The 17,763-nt window shown below is 34.9% G+C and overlaps 1 protein-coding gene across 1 annotated transcript in view; it reads right to left on the bottom strand.

Annotated features, from left to right (window-relative positions):
• The window catches only part of LOC104408614 (glutamate receptor ionotropic, kainate 2), a gene marked incomplete at both ends in the record, with an annotated part of 101,816 nt that overhangs the window by 74,227 nt on the left and 9,826 nt on the right, over window positions 1-17,763 (bottom strand). The window contains 3 exons of the mRNA XM_010018270.1: window positions 1,250-1,423; window positions 4,571-4,624; window positions 6,696-6,877. Coding sequence (XP_010016572.1) covers window positions 1,250-1,423; window positions 4,571-4,624; window positions 6,696-6,877 — 410 coding nt within the window. The remainder of the gene's footprint in view (window positions 1-1,249; window positions 1,424-4,570; window positions 4,625-6,695; window positions 6,878-17,763) is intronic.

Genomic DNA, 17,763 nt, shown 5'->3' on the forward strand with positions numbered 1-17,763 from the left:
TCACATTAGAAGCTCTTCCAAGAACAGCATATTCTTTACAGCAACAAAAAAGATAAAATAAATGTGACTGGCCCACAGAACTGTTTTCCAATATTTATTGTTCTATGATTTTATTTACCATGGCCCTATGTTCTGATAAAGTAACTATTGTTATTGATCTTGGTAACTATCTGAAGGTTTTAAATCCATTAAATCTTCGATCACTGCATAAAACATACTACAATGAGTGATATGACCTGCTAAAAATTTTAAATTGAAAAAAGTAAAAAATCAAAGAATAAAAATATTAATGCAAACAAGGAAGCATGAAATAATGACTTAAAATATTAAGCAGCAGCTAATATGTAAACCAGATGCATATGTTACACAAATCTGAAAGTTTGGTAGGTTCATTTGCTTATTTGTAATTATTTACAGAAATAAACAATGTAACTTTTAAAGTACTGGATGTTGGAACTGTAAAATGCAAGACACTTTACAAAAGTAATTATAAGAAAAGTATTTTGCTCTACAAAGTGTAGTTTTCTAAAAACAAAATTAAAAGGAAATTAACTTCTTAAAATATCGATTGTCACTTAGTACCTGATGACTATAAAATCTTTGAAACTTCTAAGTAGAAAAATATTGTTCAAATGACTGTCCATGTTATATGGCTCAAGTCAGACAAGATAGATAACTGATAGGTAACTTCAAGAAACAGAACTTTCTATTTGTCAAATGGAACACGAAAATACTTCTAAAAAATAGAAAAAAATAGAAAAAAAAAATCCAAAGAACAGTGGAACTCTGACAGCAAAGATATTACAAATCACTTGGGGACAAAGTGGAAATCAGATCTTTCAACAAATCTGAAAATGAAAGGGGTCCTAATGTAGGATATGTTTTAAAATACATCCCTTCCTGACATTGTAATTCTAGATTTAATTCCAAGTAATAAGCAGAAACTCACTGAAAGCCTAGAAATGAAAGTTTATTTGCATGTACGTAATTGTGACTAGATGAATTAGATATTTAAAATATGGTATTGTCACTTGGAGAAAATACAGTAAGTGTAATTTTGAAAGAAAGTTAATATGACCATGTATTCAGTCTACAGATAAGCAAAAGCACCACGGTTATCTCTTGCTCATGTTTACAATAAAATTTGGTTTCATACGTCCAAAAAATTTTAGTAACAGAAATAAAATTTTAAGTTTTTTTAGCTTCAAAAACATATACAAAGAAAGTAACTAAACACTGATATTCATACCGTCATAAATCCATCCAGCAAACCTGAATCAGGCTTAGGAGGTGCTTGCAAGCGCTCCATAGACCACTTTTCAATGATAGATGACACCTGGGTATTTTCCGTGTTTAGAATTCTGAATCCAGTCATATTAACACCACTATACCGATAGGGTTCCACATCCAAGGCAAACAGGTCCTGAAAAAAATGACCATCATATAAGTTCTTTAATACACTGCAATTCCCATTTCCATTTTTAGACCACCTCCCTAGATGGGGGCACTGAAACTTGCAGAGTAACAGTGATAGATGATATATATATATATGCTAGGAAATATGCTTTGTTTATGTGGAGCCTGTGACTGTGTGCAAGGAACTCAGCTGAACCTATAGAGAGAGAGTAATATGATTCAGAGAGGAAGAACAGCTTCAACTACCTTTTGTTGGAAAAAAAACCGAACAAAAACCAAACCCCAAAAACCAACAAAACCAAAAAACCAATCAAACCAACCAAACAAAATTTTCAGGAAATGCTAAATCCAGTTGCAGAACTGTATCCACTACCACTTTAATAGCTAAAATATTATTATTAATTGCTAAAAATACTATCATTAATTACTAATTTTTTGTCTTACCGTAACAGACTTCAAATCATAAAATACCCAGAACAAGACTTTCCTTGCACCTTCACTTGCTATGAAACTTGAACATGTTGATCTTTATATGATAGCCTGGGGAGGGGAAAGGAGTAGGGGGAAGGTATCTGGCTTTAAATTTAACCAAAAGAATTTTTCACAGCTATCAGTCATACTTCCAAACATGGACATTTCTTTAACTAGGAATTTATCTTTGCAAGAATAAACTTTGCCAATTAATGTATTTCAATACATACATGCCTGTGTGTATATATAATTCCCCAACACATAAAGAGGAAGATATAAATTAATATATGTAAAATTAATCAAATTTTAGATCAAGTAAGTAAAGTTGAGGTTATCCTAATCCTTTGACAGAATTCTTAGAAACAAGGTAGAACCAGTACTTGTCTTCAGGAATATCAGGTCTAAGGTCATGTTTTCAACATGGGGAAATAATAACAAAATCAAGTTGATAAAAAAACCTGTCACTAGGCCTTGCTATATGCATTATAAATGAACTTTCTGTTTCCTTTTAAATAATTTTTAAAGTGACATTATCAAGGTTATATGTAAGAAATTACTATCTTTTAACATAATTTTAGTTTAATTAAACATAGGAATTTTCCACATAATTCATACTTAGTCATTCATCTCAATATCTTCTAATTTATTTTTTGCTGGTACTTTAACATATTATAAATTTCCATGGAATTGAAGTGTTAGGTGAATCCACTTTGTTTATTGGTTAGAGATGAAGAAGATTAAATACTGTACTACAGAAAGCCAGAATATAATTCATCATTCATTGTTAACATCGATAAGCTCACAAAAATATCAGCCAGTTTTAATTACAGCTAGCAATTATGATATCATCTTCCATATATAATACCTGAGATATGCAGGTGTCCAAATGCTTTTAAGTTATTAATTTACAAATAACCTAACTCAAACACCCTTTCCAAAGAAATAAAATACTCTATTGGAAAGGAAAAATTGAACATAACTAGAACTATGTTATATTTTTCATCTAAAAATTCTCCGGTTTTACTGTGAAAAAAGTCAGAACCTCAGATGTAATTATTTAATCCAAACACATTAATTTTTACACTGGAATATGATAAATATATGCAACAATGTTATGCATATATTATAAATAGACACATTTGTGTATTTATAAGCTACTGTATTAAGTGTATTATTGAGCTACTGCATTAGACCCTGAATCAATCAAGATGAGAATACACAGAAGATTGCTGCAGACCCTGTGACTAGAAAAGTCTATTTGACAAGACTTTCACCATGTCAGATAAAAAGCAATTAATAAATCAGACAGCTGAAGTCTGATGTGAGTTCAAAAGCTACATTGTGAAAACAAAATCTATCGTCCATTTGTGCACAATAAATTATCTTTTCATAGCTCCAAGTCAATACTTGTCTCTCCAAAAAAAAGGCTAATGTTCTAATAAGGAAATAAGAATGACAGTAGCCTATGATTTTTAAACATAGAATTTAGAGTAAAAATTAAATGCCAGTGGACAGCATACCACTCAAAGAAGCTATTTTCACCAGCAGAAAAATGACAAGTGAAAATATAAAAAAACCCCTGGAATCATCTAGAATCCACTTTGATCTGTAAGTGATAGACAGCTTACTCTTCTAAAATAAGACAGGTACTTGTGCAGGGTATTTTGCCTTTACAGTTCAAATGAACCTCACAGATTAGTTTGCAATAAATTTCTATTCAACAAGCTATTTCCATGCTAATACTTTCCATGAACTTCTGTTTTGTGATTCTGAGATGAACTTTCCATCCTATCACAAAGGATTCACTTCTATAAGGACTTAAACGTGTATGTGACTTTAAACATAGGTCACTTCGAGCACAGTTTTACCAAGGCACATCTGTCGCATGCTTTAAATGACTTGTAATTTAAGAACCTTAATGAACTGTAATCTAAACAGGCAAATCTGAATGGAAAACAGAGAAATGTGCACAACTGTAGTTTCTAAAGTACTATTTTAGCAACTTTTAAACTATTTCTTTGTTAGGCTGTGGTGAGCAATAAAAAAGGTCTTCACATACATGTTTGTTATGTTTTGTAAGAGCATTCTCATTTTAAATGTTCATTTATTGCAAATGTTAAATCTGATGATTCCAAGAATGGTTCCTTCTTAGTTACTTTTACAATGGACACCAAAGAATATTGCATAATTCATGTGCCTGAAAAGTTCATGTAGACTGTTAAATAAAATGCTGCTAATATTCACACCAAATTATTCAGGAATTTGATGACAGTGAAGAGCTACCTTGTAAAATGTTGGATTAAAAATATGCAATATAAAAGTTTAAAATCTTCACATACAAATACCTAAAAGAGAAAAGTACAAAATTCATAACATAAATAATCAATTGTGAATCACAAACTTAACCCTGCTTGAAAGTTAAAAACTGCAGTGCTACAGAGTCAGTTGCTTTTTCAGGACTATCAGTTTCCCAGGGCACACAGGTTTCCCAGGCACAACAGGGCACACTGTTGAACAATAATTAAACCATCCTGATGAGTTTTCACTGAACATAAGAAACAGAGAAAACATCTTGTACTTACACCCCATTCCAGAGAGACCTTTTTCACTTTGTCAAGTAATATAATTAAGTAAAGTAACATCTTTGTTAGATGTCATCACTATGTTTTTATAAGCCACTTACCAGTGTGGTAAAGATATAGTGATAGTATTCTGTCATCATTCCCATAGCTAAAGCCTTGAAAAAATAAACAAAAGATTAATGTTTCTGAGGTCACATAATACATTTTTATCACACTTACATGGCAAACGAAAAACTGCAAAAGAATATTACTGGGATAAGACTATAGGGTTGGAATTATACTACAATTAGGTCAAGCAAGTCATTTCCTAGCAGTTAGAGCAGATTACTATTAAAGGAATTTATGAACCAGATCTTCTGATAGAAACAATATTATTAGACTGTTTAGTGCAGTAAATGTGAAAAAGGCTTATAGTTTTACATACTAATGGATGCATTAAGTTGCCACACAATATTTGAGTTGACAATATTTTCATTCATTATTGAATCCTTCCCTTAAAAAGAATAACCTAACCTAATAGGAAATATTTTTTTTATTTTGATGAACAATACTATGCATTTAAAGAAGGACCCAAGCTGGTATTATACATGTAGACATTTTTCCAACCATGGAAGAAAATACTTTTGAGTCAAGTTTCTAACAGCAAAGGTACATAATACTTCAGTAAAAATGAAGAACAAATTTTCATAATATTAGTCTATAAACTCAGATATCTATCAAGTACCTTCACCTGTCTTGCTAACTATGCAGTACCACATAGATTTAGATTAACTGTGCATTTTTAAATGTTCATACTTTTCTCTCAACAACATAAGAATATTTACATTTTAAAATTACAATTTTAAAACAATAAACTATGGATGTGTCATCATGTTAATGACATGTTCACCTAAAAACCACATACCTTTATGCTCTGCACAGAATTTGCCTTAGACTAATATGATTTATACAATCATTTTAGTATCTACAGTGATTTTTACTCAATTTTAGCACTGTAAAAAAGCTACACAAGTAAGCAATATTTTTTTTTCCTCTCCAGGAATTATCAACGGAATTCTTTATTAAGTCACTACCAGATACACCTCCTTAAACATACTGAAGGCACTAATTAAACAATTGTCACAATACCAGAATTTGTATACAAAAGAATCACCAGAGTTCTAGAGGCTTTGGGAGCCTTTTTGCTTTTGACATTGTCTGAAAAATTATCAAGTTACTAGCCTATATGTCCTTGTCCAAAGAAAAGTTAAAAGCTAAAATGAATTCCAAATATTAGCTGAAGATTAGATTTAATGGTATTTTAGACAGGACTTTGACAAAAACTGCAACACTTTTCTAACAGATGCCTATACGTGTGCATTTAGAATCCCACAACAATATTTAAAACTAGCACCCCTAAGTACCTTTAAAGAGAGACGTATTTTCAAATCTTAAGCACATTTTGTTTTCGATTTAAACAATGCTAGTAAACGTAATAAAAACATGATATCACTAAAAGCTATGCATTATAAATGTATGATACTGTTTTGGGTTCCTCATTATTGCAAGACATAGTTCAATTAAAAAACTATGGGGAAAATGGCCTCTAATCATAAGAAATTCCCATTCTTGGAAGCTAGCTTTTTAAATTAGACACAGAAAGGCTTGTCTTCTATGCATACTTCAGGGGTTACAGTAAGCTTTTTTACAAGCCACATCCTTTGCATACCAGTTTCACCTACTCATCTTACTTGAACATAACAACAGGTGCACTACAATTAGTAGTGCAAGGAAAATATGTAAATATGTTCCTAAAAGATATATATTAGTTCCGTCCTCTCAGCGGAACCCATTAATATGGCCTGTTGGTAACACACTACTCAAATATCACTACCTGATTAAAAGCCACATTATAGAGGCTTCAATTAAAAAAAAAAAAAAAAAAAAAAGAAGAAAACATTTAAAATCCTGGTTAAAGCAACATTTCTCCAAAGTACCAGTTTTTCGTAGTTGAAAGACTGATTTACCTTTTCCCCTGCACATGAACCAATTAATCTTTTTCTTTAAAAACACGTAATGAAAGCAGCTACCATTAGTGTCACCAGAAAAATTATCTCTGAAATCCTCGACTGATTTTCAGTTAGGCCTCAGTAAACTGACATACAATTCCTCTGCTTGTTAAATGCCATTATTTTTATTTATTAGGGATGAAAAAGATTAGGCCATCTAAAGCAACATGAGGATTACCTGTTTCAAGATGCCTGCTGCCATTTCATGGCTGCAGTCAAAGATTACATGGAATTCCTTGCCTCTTTTCATCTCCTTTAGCAATGGCTTTGCATCTTTTGTGTCAGCTGGTAACTGACGGATTTTTAGTCTCAAGTTGTATCGTGATGGAGCCTTGATGAGCTCTTGTAATCGAATAAGGCCTTAAAGAACAGAGTTAAAGAAAAGAAAACTATCAGTACAAGAACCTGAACTGCTAGCAGGACAACTTACTATATACAGCCAAAGTTTCCTGAGTTCTTCTCCCTTCTCAGTACGTTGCAACTGACACACAAAAATATTTTTAAAAAGAAAAAAGAAAAATGAAAAATTGAGTATCTGCACTCCCAATACTTTCTTATCACAAGTCTTTCTTAATATTAACAGAGAGTAAGTGGCCTCAGTTAGGATTTCCTTAAGACAGAAAAATCTTGCTTTAGCATGATCATGCAACTGTGACATTCCTCTTCAAAGAATGTCCAATTATTCTAATTCAATTAAAGCAATATCCCAGACTATAGTCTGTAATTAGACTAGCCAGTCTCCTAACTAATCTGTCAGGTTTACATATGAAGCTGTGAGTCATCTCAGCAGTGTAGAGAACCCTCACATATTTCACGAGAGGTTTTTTTTTCCTTGATTATACAGGTAACAAAAAATATGCATCAGCAAAGAGGTTAAATAAATGACTCATGTCATTGCATTCATCTTCAATACCCTAATTTCCATTTCAAATTACTTTACTTTTACTTTGAAATTAGATGCAGTAACATTTTTCCAAAAATCCTATTGCTTACATCAGTTTAATAGGGTGTGTTTTACAAGTCACTGACTGGTCTGTAACCAATATTAAATATTAGGTTTATTAACTGTACTAAAATGACAAGGTAAACACAGTTCTCCTATAAGGTAGCAATTTATTTCTGTGTTAGAAAAGAAAGTAACTAACTTTCTTCTTGCACTGGAGCATGCTTTATTTAGGGGCAGTAACAAGGGTTACTTATCATCGTTATGTTTGCAGTGTGCATAATAATACACCCAACTGCATAAAAATGGAAACTTTGCTTAGGATTTCACTTTAGATCCCAGGCATAAATGTAGTACTTCTAAAATCTGAAATAGCTCACTTCACAAAAATATTACCAGGTGACTAATTATTATTTAGTTATCATCTCAGGCAGCACTGTCTAGTAATAAAAAACACTGGTATTTTATTTTATCTCTAAATATTCTTCAGATATTCTGTCAAAGCTGTCTTGATTTCATGAAATGATGTTGTTGTAATGTAATTCGGAACAACATCAAAAGTAAGAAATTGTGATAACCCATAACAGAGGATTTAATACAGCCTTTTTCCAACATACATTGTACTTTTAGTAACATAACGCTGAGATATTTTAATATTGCTATGATTTTTTGCTATGAAGCTTTTAAACTGTAAAAAAATTTAGCTGTAATCATTTCCAGCAGAATCATACCAGTAGAGAATATAACTGAAAGATAAAATCAGTCTCAAGGATGATAAGGGGCTGGAGTACCACCCATACAAAGACAGGCTGAGGAAGATGGGGTTATTCAGCCTGGGGAAGAGAAGGCTGTGTGGAGACCTCATAGTAGCCTTCCAATATCTGAAGGGGGCCTATAAGGATGCTGGGGAGGGACTCTTCATTAGGGACCGTAGTGGTAGGACAAGGGGTAACGGGTTCAAACTTAAACAGGGGAAGTTCAGGTTAGATATGAGGAAGAAGTTCTTTACTGCCAGAGTGGTGAGGCACTGGAACAGGTTGCCCAAGGAAATTGTGAATGCTCCATCCCTGGCAGTGTTCAAAGCCAGGCTGGACAGAGCCTTGGGCAACATGGTTTAGTGACATGTGTCCCTGCCCATTGCAAGGGGGTTGGAACTAGATGATCTTAAGGTCTTTTCCAACCCTAACTATTCTATGATTCTTCTATTTCACCATTCCCCCTTTTTGACCCTGAAAAGGATCCACGTTATTTCCTCAACAGTTTCTGTTGAAATTAACTGAAATTAGAACAGGAATTACAGCTAAGTATATAAAATCTTCCTAAATTAAGACTGCAGGTGTGGAGATATGGCAGAGAATCCCAGTAGACGTCTTAGGCCCAAAGCCAGAGTGGGGAAAGACAACCTTGCTATTTAGTCAATTTAGGAATTTTTTCTTCACTCACAGGTCTATGTCACAGATACAGTATCTCCTGATTCATCACAATTTCTCAGTAATATGCCCATCACACACAAACATTCTCAACAATGTGTATATTGTTTAAACTGAGCCAACTGTCACCAATAGCTAGATTACATCGAATTTTCATCTAAAAATGTTTCTATAGGATCTTTATTAAAAGCTAATGTACTGTGAAGAACTAAATCCAGTAATACACTGTGGGCTGACATTTTCCATACAAAATGATAATGTGAATAATGTCAACTGTCTTTTGTACATAACACAACAACATATAAAATTTAAAGTCAGAGTAAAATGTTTTAACTCGAGAGGGGATAAAAAATAACTCCATGTGTTCCAGATTATTTGTCACTGCTTGCTGAAAGAAGACAATTGAAACCTTTTGTCCAGAGCAATAACTCGTGAATAATTTTAGACTTGTCCTGCTTTCTTCGCTTCATTTTTTTTGCTTGTCCTTGAAAAGGAAATAAAAACCCCTATTAAAGAATCACAGAAACATCACTATATTTACTGGCAATCTTTAGTAGAGATGCCAAGGGCAGAATAGATGGAAACTGCAGTATTTTCTCATGATTAGACCTGGTCCCTAGACCTGGTACCTGCTTGCTAAGACATAGAGAAGTGACAGCCAGGGTACATGTGACATGCAAGTAAATGGCAGATATAAGTCTACATGGTTGTGAAAACAGTACTTTTCAATGCTAATTCAGATTTTTTAAAAATTGCCACATTTACCTCAAATCATATAATAACACTTACATAACATGAACTAATGTACTTAATAGAAACTGAAATAAATTTCATACTTGATTTCTAAGTAATCTTGAATAAGTATACTTAAAAGCTATATAGTAGAGGTGTCTTTTCTAACTTATACATCTACTTATAGATCTACTGCATTTTATTACCATTTACAGATAATCCAGGATAAATATATGAGACTAAAGCTTTAAAAAACATAGCACACCCCATAACCGTTAACCATTTTATCAAAAATAACTGACAATAACATGTCAAGAAAAACTCTTAGGATTGTCCCCAACTCTTTCTCATTTTCCTGAAGACTACAAAAAATGAAGCAACTAGAATGTATGCACTTGCAGTCAAAAATATTAGCACTACATTTCAAAGCAAAGTCTTTCTCAAGGACAAACTGCTGCCACTTGTTCACTTGCTCTGATATCCATGCACTTCCACTTGAGAACTACAGATCACAAGAGCAGCAGTTTGGGACAGGTAGTCTGTCTCTGACAGAAAAAGAAAAAAAAAAAAGCGTACTATGAGTACAGGAGATTAAAACAACTTGAAACTCTTAAACACAGCTTTATGTTGTAGGAAAGAGACTATAATCAGTTTTGCAAAACAAGTATTGATCTTTCAATGAGAAAGCATTAAGCAAACTGCAAAAGTCCACAGTTTGCTCAAAAAATCACTTCCATGAGCTGTACAGAAAAATTGAAACCTATCTACAGTTAAACGTTACTCATGAAAATATGCTAAAAGAGACTGAAGATTATGAGATTCAAAACTGCACTGCTGTTTGAGTCTCAAATGGAAGCAATGATTACAAAATATGCATCTACCCAAAATGAGGAAAAGCAGAACTATGTCTCACCCACACAGTTGTTTTTTGATAACAGCATGATGACTTTTCCCTCAGGATTTTTGTGGTCTCAAGTATATTTGGGGTTTTTTTTGTTTTTCCAGAGGAATCAGATTTTATTTTATTTGGGACATAAGAAATGAATGAAGTAGTATAGACTATTCTTAAATATACTGTTATTCAAATCTGCAGCTGGAGTTGCTCAGTAGGAGACAAATAGACACTTGGTAGTATGGTGGTTAGGATAGTCATCTGAGAGAGGAAACACCTCGGCTTTAGTCCCTGTTCTCATGTTTCTGTACTGAACCTCCTTTCGAGAACAGCAAGAGACAAAAGCAGCTTTACTGTGCAAGTTTTGGAATCAGAATCACTCCAGAACAAAACTTAATATGTTTGTGGAAGCAACAATTATTTTGATTGTATTTGACATTAAAGTGATTCATGAAGTTCAAAATTTCTGTACAAGTACTGTACTATTTTTAATATATCAAGAGTTAAAAGGAAATCTGGTTGTTGTTTCTTGACTGCAAATTGTTCTTTCAAAATGCTCTTTACTTAGAAGCTCAAGATGCCTAATTCGTACCATTTACTCATCTTCAGGTGTTACACCAGACACCTTTGTTACACATTTGGGGATAGGATGGACAGTTAAGATTGACAAGTAACATTAAGATGGGATAGAAGGAAGGGGAAAAGGGAGGTTGCTTTTCTCTGTAGGAAGTTCATAAGTTCCAAAATTTTAGTAAAAAAATGTAGGACATTAAAAATTGACAAGTCCCTTGATAAGCCCCATTTCTTGCACCACTGCAAGAAGTGTTTTGTGGCCTATAGGAGCTTCTGAAGTAAATGTCTTACAATACTTTTCTGAATAAAATGTCTACTGTATGGCTGACAAAAAAATGCAGGGAGAGAGACAATTCAAAATCTTTCTTCCACTCTTTGTTCTGTTTCAGACAATTACCCAAGAATGTGAGCTCCTCAAGAGCCTAACTGAGCTCTTCAAGAATTAAAAGAAGAAAGTTCTCCTCTTTATAAATCTTTTCATGATTGGGCCATCCCAGAAAAAGAAAAAATCCCACTAAAATATGAAATAGAAGATTAACAGTTGCAGGAAGTAACACCTGAGTAATTAAAAATAGTCAAGGAGAATATCTGATAAGCATAGTGTGCGTTTGCTAGGTTACTTGTGTATCTGAGAGACAAGCGATGAGCAATACCACCTTGCACTGTGAAAGCTGTGCAAAAGCTGTAGAGGCTACCAGAGGAGCCTGAGTGTGAGAATGGGTGAAGAAAATCTGTGCATGCTCACCTCTCTAGTGCACTGACTGGAGCTCAATGCTGGGTCAGTACAGGTGTGCATGCAAACAAACGAGTAAGTATTTATGCCTTCAATAACTGTCAGGACACAGAAATAGTAATCAGTGAGCTTTCTCAAAACATTTTAAGATAAAGCAAATCTGAGGCATAAACAAATTCCAGGTGTTTTTAAGCTAAGTTTTTTCTCCTGTCCTCACCAATGTGAAATAAAGAAAAAGATAACTTAAGCTTTTACTTTGTAGTATTGTTGCTCATAGAATTTTAATTCTAGTAATATTTTAATTCTAGTAATATTTACTAATTACTAATTACTGCTAACATATACTTCTATTTTTAAGATTTTAATATGTATTTTTCATTGCCCTTTGAGTCACCAGCATTTACTGAGTTCGGATGAATTGTGCAGGGCATAAAACATGTTCCAGTGTACTAGATGACTCACTTCAGTAGTCCACGAGGTCATCTGCTACAAGGAATATTTGTTCATCCTCATCCATAGTTAAAAAATCAATCCTTGCTGGCACAAATTCAACTGTTTCCAGCTTGCTGGGTTCTCACAGGAATGATTTCAGAAAACGAATTCCCCCCCTCAACTCATAAGGGCTGCTGCCTGCTGCGCAGAGTCCCCTGGACATGCACTCTGTGAAGTGCATGGTGTGGGCAGCTACCATGAAGCTGTGTCATGGATAGCAAGTACCACTAGCACAGGCACCCCGCAGCTCCTCGCAGAACAAGAAAACAATCACACTGCTGAGCATACCTCTTTCTGGAACTTTATTTTTATGTGAGAGCACTGATAGTTAAAGTGCTGAGAAGCAGCATTTCCACATTCAGGTATTAATGGAAACTGAGACTGAGTAAAAGCTTTCCAGGACCAGATCACACTTCAAAAGCAGGCTCTTTCAAATATAAATCAAAGACTGAAAGGTACCTCCACACCGTACCTAGCATTTGTGATGCTGTATTTGTGTTACATAAAATGTGTGAAGAGCAGTCTAGTTTTCCTAGAAAATAAAACCCAATAAATTAATTTCCTGAGAAAAAGACATAATCTGAGACAAACAAACATACAAAAAGAAACCACAGCCACAAACAAACAAGCAGTATTATTTTTGCCTTTCCCTTTCTGTTATGCCTGGATGAAAGTACAAGAGTTGAAATATTTTGGAGACTATTGCCTGTGTGAGGCACAAAGTACAAGAGGGCATATCATGACCTGCCCTGCGCTGGTCATTGCCGGTTCAAGCTGGCACTGAGGCAACCTAAACAGCTGTGAAAAAAACCCTTGGGTACCAAAGGGAGGCAGCCCTGTTCAAAAGTATTGAAGAAAGACACCAGCTACCACTCAGAGCTGGAGATGCCCTCTTCGAGAGAGGGATCTCCTTGCCACAGCAGAGACTACTGGAGAGAGAGGCCAGCTGCGGTCATGGGTGCCTTAGACTAGGGCAGGGATCCACTGAGGTACTGCAGCCCAGAACACTGGGAAAAGCCATTACACACAAAGCATCAGAAACAGTTACACAAAACAGCCCGAGCCTGCTACTCCCCCAGTAACCTCCCAGCAAAACATTGATAGACTACATATAAACTGTACTGAAAATACAAAGTTTCCTTTCTCCCAAATGGAGGAAAAATATAGTTATGTCCTTTTTCTCACTAACAAATGGAGTGATCCAAAGTTTGTGTTTAAAAGTAATTGAGTAAAACCTGCTGACTGTTGATTGTTTTTTCTGCAGTGTTTTCTAACTATTCTGAGATGTTTAATGCCCCTCTGTCCTCCCCGCCTTCTTTTCCAGGTCAGACATTGGTTAAATATAAATAACGTTATTATTTGTAACCAAAGAAAAAAATCAAATGCTGAAAAGATATAACCTAAAAGAACAAGCTCCTACATGTAAACTACAGCACTTTGATCTAGCTGTGGACAGCTATTTCCCAATTCCTGTCACTGATCTTCTCTTCCCCACCATACTACCATACCCTTAACATCCTAGTTTCTGCAGAAAGAGTAGGTGCAATAGTCAAAAAAAAAAGTCCAGGGGATCAAAACATTGCAGAGTTGAGAAGTAACTATGTAATCCACATACGTTACAAATAAATTCTGCCACTCCCCTTGTATTAACAACGTGTTTGGAGTTAAATTTTTCTCACCTGTAAGACATCATACATTTAAGATTTTTGCAGTAAAACTAAAGCATTTCAGCAACCACAAATGAGCTCTGCTTTATTTAGTCTTTTTAACATATAGTTCTGAACACACAGATGAAGTCAGACAATTTCATTGTTTGCTTTTATTTTCAGATGTTGCCAAAATTTGATCTGTCTGTATTTTCACTTCTTCCTATTACTGTTATGGCTCATTTGGATGAACAAGATTCCAGAGACGTAAGGAAAACTGTTTCTTTCTACTTGACTGTGTGACTCCATTCCTACTCTTCTGCCCTCTGTGCATATGGTTAAGGACCGAGTTAGTTTTTAGGTCAAACAAGCATGGAGTATTTATACATTAAATCTAAATTTCTGAGCTACTGTTAATCCCAAAGTAAGTTTCATTGCTGTTGTCTGACATCTGAGGAAATGCACAAGCTGGTGATTCAGGATCAAAGCAACAAGTTGTCATGCAATGAGAAATAGTCTCTGGATCAGCAAGAGAGTTCGAAAAGAGCATGTATGTAGCTCATGTGTAGTTAATCAGAAAAAGGAGGTACCAGAGCCTCCAAAGAAGGGAAGAACATAATATGCAAACTACAGGGACAACCAAGCTAAGGACAAAACAATCCTTTCTTCATTATGATTTTGAAGAGATACTTGCCAATACAAAAGCACAGATTTCAGCATATAATATTTTAAAAACAACTAATTTACAATATAAAATTAAGTACAGCCCACAGATGAAATTCTGACCTCTTGTTTCATTAACATTACAGAATACCAGTGTAATGGGGGGGGGAGGGAGCGAAATACCCCAATCATTTGTGTGGACAAGCTACTAAAAAAAAAAAAAAATCTATTCTCAACAGTATAGAAATAATAGCTGCATTTTGGGAATGTACTTCCTGCAGTTTCTTTCACCAGGGACACCTTTTTCCTGTCCCTTTAAACTCTCAGTTCCTTCTTTTAACAACCACTGCGATAGAGTCTTACCTCTGAATGGCTGGGAAGAATGCGGTGTGAGTAACTCTTTTCAGAAGCTGCCATCAATTCATCTTTAAGGAGAACCCTGAAGGAGCAGTTTGTGAGCTCTCCAGCTGGCATCCTCCTCCGAAGAGATCAATCACATTACCTCCTCGACATGTTCAACTTCAACCAGTCCAGGAAGCAAGAGCCCCAAGTTTGTTTTAAAACCTGTGTCTCCAGCTCAGCAGTCTTGCAAGTCATTGCTATGCCACCTGGCCTGCTCATCAAACTATTTATCATTTCCATTAATGCTGCCTTTGTGCTGCACAGGAAGAATGCAAGCAAATGCTCTTTGCAACAGGCTGAACACATGAACCTTTTTCCGTACAAAAGAACACTAATGCTTTTTTAAAGGCTACTCATCTTCAGAATCTCAAGAACTTTAAAAATAATAATATATTGCTTTATAGGGCTACCAGAATAGTTTCTCTATTTGCAGCAAGCTTTTACCTCTCACTCCTCCGTCCCTGAAGTCTCCTGCCTAGTTTTTCTGGTTGTTTCAGAAAATTGTCATTGTGTATCAGGCATTGAAGGGGGCATGGATAGAAGGGAGGTGAATGCCAGTTTATTGGGCATTGATAAAATACTTCACATCAACCAGAGCAGCTCATTGCTATAAAATGATTCCCAGATATTGAAGATCCTGAAAGATTACCCATGAAATCTTAAGATTAGTTCTATCAACCTCATCCTCAGCTTAAAAAACACCTCTAATGAAAGGATTAAAAAGGACAGAGGGGGGAGGGAGGGATGCAGGGGGAAAGAGGGCAAAGATTAAAAAAAAAAGAAATTGCACTTGCTAGAAGTGCTACTTGAATAGCGGGATGTTCCTTTGTTCTTTGGCTATAACAGCGTAATACAGACACACCATTAGGAAAAATAGAGATGAAGAGAGAAGACACCTCGATGGACCTTTCTTGTTTATTCATGTTTAAGATTTTACTACATTAAGATATTTCATCCAATCCTGGCAGTGTAAAGCATCTTTAAAGTTGTAGTCACTTATATTTAAACTTATTTAAATACAATACCAATGGTGTGAAGCGTCTTTAGTGTTTTCTTACTGTAAACATAATTAGTACAGCTCCTTATTACCAGCTTAGAGTCCAACAATTTAGCAAAATTTTCCAGTCTTCTTGTTTAAGCATTGGAGAGTAATCAGAAGCCTGTGTATGCACTTACATGAATATATATTACAGATATTACATTAGAGTTTTATGGCACTTGCAAACTGCAATATTAATAAATATACTACAATTAGTGGAGGTGACATGAAGAAAAGGTTGAAGGCATCTATTATTATGTTGACTTAAATTATTTTTCTATTGTTAATCATAATTCTTACCAGGAAGTACAGCAATGTATCAGTAAAAAGAAAAAAAGTATCTGGTGACTGACTTCAGTAATAGTTTTTCTATCTAACAAGCCCCCTGTCAAGAAATATAGCTGCTCTATTTTGAGTAACTTCAGCTGAAAATTTACAAATCAGATTCCTTAGGGAAAGCCAAGATACCCTAGTCACCCATGATAATAATGATATTTGCCAGAATGAAATCTGGAGGTCTATTTGAATGACAAAATTACCTTCTGGGGAAAAACATGTAGGTGTATAGAGGTTCTGTAATGTCAAGCTACTTGTAACAATGTACTTATCTCCTTATCAAAGCATGCAGTAGTGACCTACTGCCCTTAACTCTTCAGAGTTACAGAACTCCTGTTCGTAAATCAGAACACCTTCAGACTACGTTGACATGTTCTATAATATCTTGACAAATTCATTCCAAGCTTCCCTTTTCCCATGTGTGGCCTTTCAGCTATACACATTCTTTAAAAAGGTACAGTGCTTCAAACCCTTAGTTTATGTTGTTGGAAAAAATTATTTTACCATCAAGTTAGGGTTTGTTTTGTTGGTTGGTTTTTGAGGCATGTGGTTTTGAGGATTTTTTTTTTTCTCAACATATCACTAAAAAATTTTAGTCACACTGAAAAGCCAGTTCTCGATCAAGTATGAGAGGACAAATAAAAGTTGTGCTACGTTCAACTGAAAATACTTTCCAAAAACTTGGATGGTAGCTGTGCCAGTAACGACAGAAAACATTTCAGTTTAGGTAGCTGCTTCCCTCCTGGCATTTCTTTTCTCACATCAGCATCTTCTCATAGTGCTTATTGCCTGGACAGGGCTGAGACTAAATCTGCTCCAGCTAAATAACTTTGACATAGAATAATAATACTAACGCCAGCAATCCATTTACTGACTTAATTGTCTGCTGAAACAAGATTTCTAAGCCTAAAGAACTATGCTTCTCTCTAAAACTCTCCATAATTGTGGCTATCATGCAGTCTCACTGCATTCATTTTGCCCTAATGCTCACGTATTGTGGTACTGTGCTATTCTGTGTCACACACAGATCAGCATTTACCAAGACAATCAGGTAGTTTTGCATGACCACTAACACTCAATATTTAGAAGCATACAACAGAAGTATTTTAGATACTTGTCACAGTTTAAGCCCAGCCAGTAACTCAGAACCATGCAGCTGCTTACTCGCTCACCCCTCCCTTCTCCCCTCCCTGCTACCAGTAGGATGGGGAGAAGAATCAAAACAATGTAAACCAGACAGGTTGAGATAAGAACAGACCAATAACTAAAGTATAATATAAAACTACTATTATTATTAATAATAATAATGATAAGGGAAATAACAAGGGGAGAGAACATAAAACTAAAAGGGAAGGGGAAAACCCA

Source organism: Nestor notabilis, unplaced genomic scaffold (assembly GCF_000696875.1).
Source record: "Nestor notabilis isolate BGI_N333 unplaced genomic scaffold, ASM69687v1 scaffold890, whole genome shotgun sequence".
NCBI lineage: Eukaryota > Metazoa > Chordata > Aves > Psittaciformes > Psittacidae > Nestor > Nestor notabilis.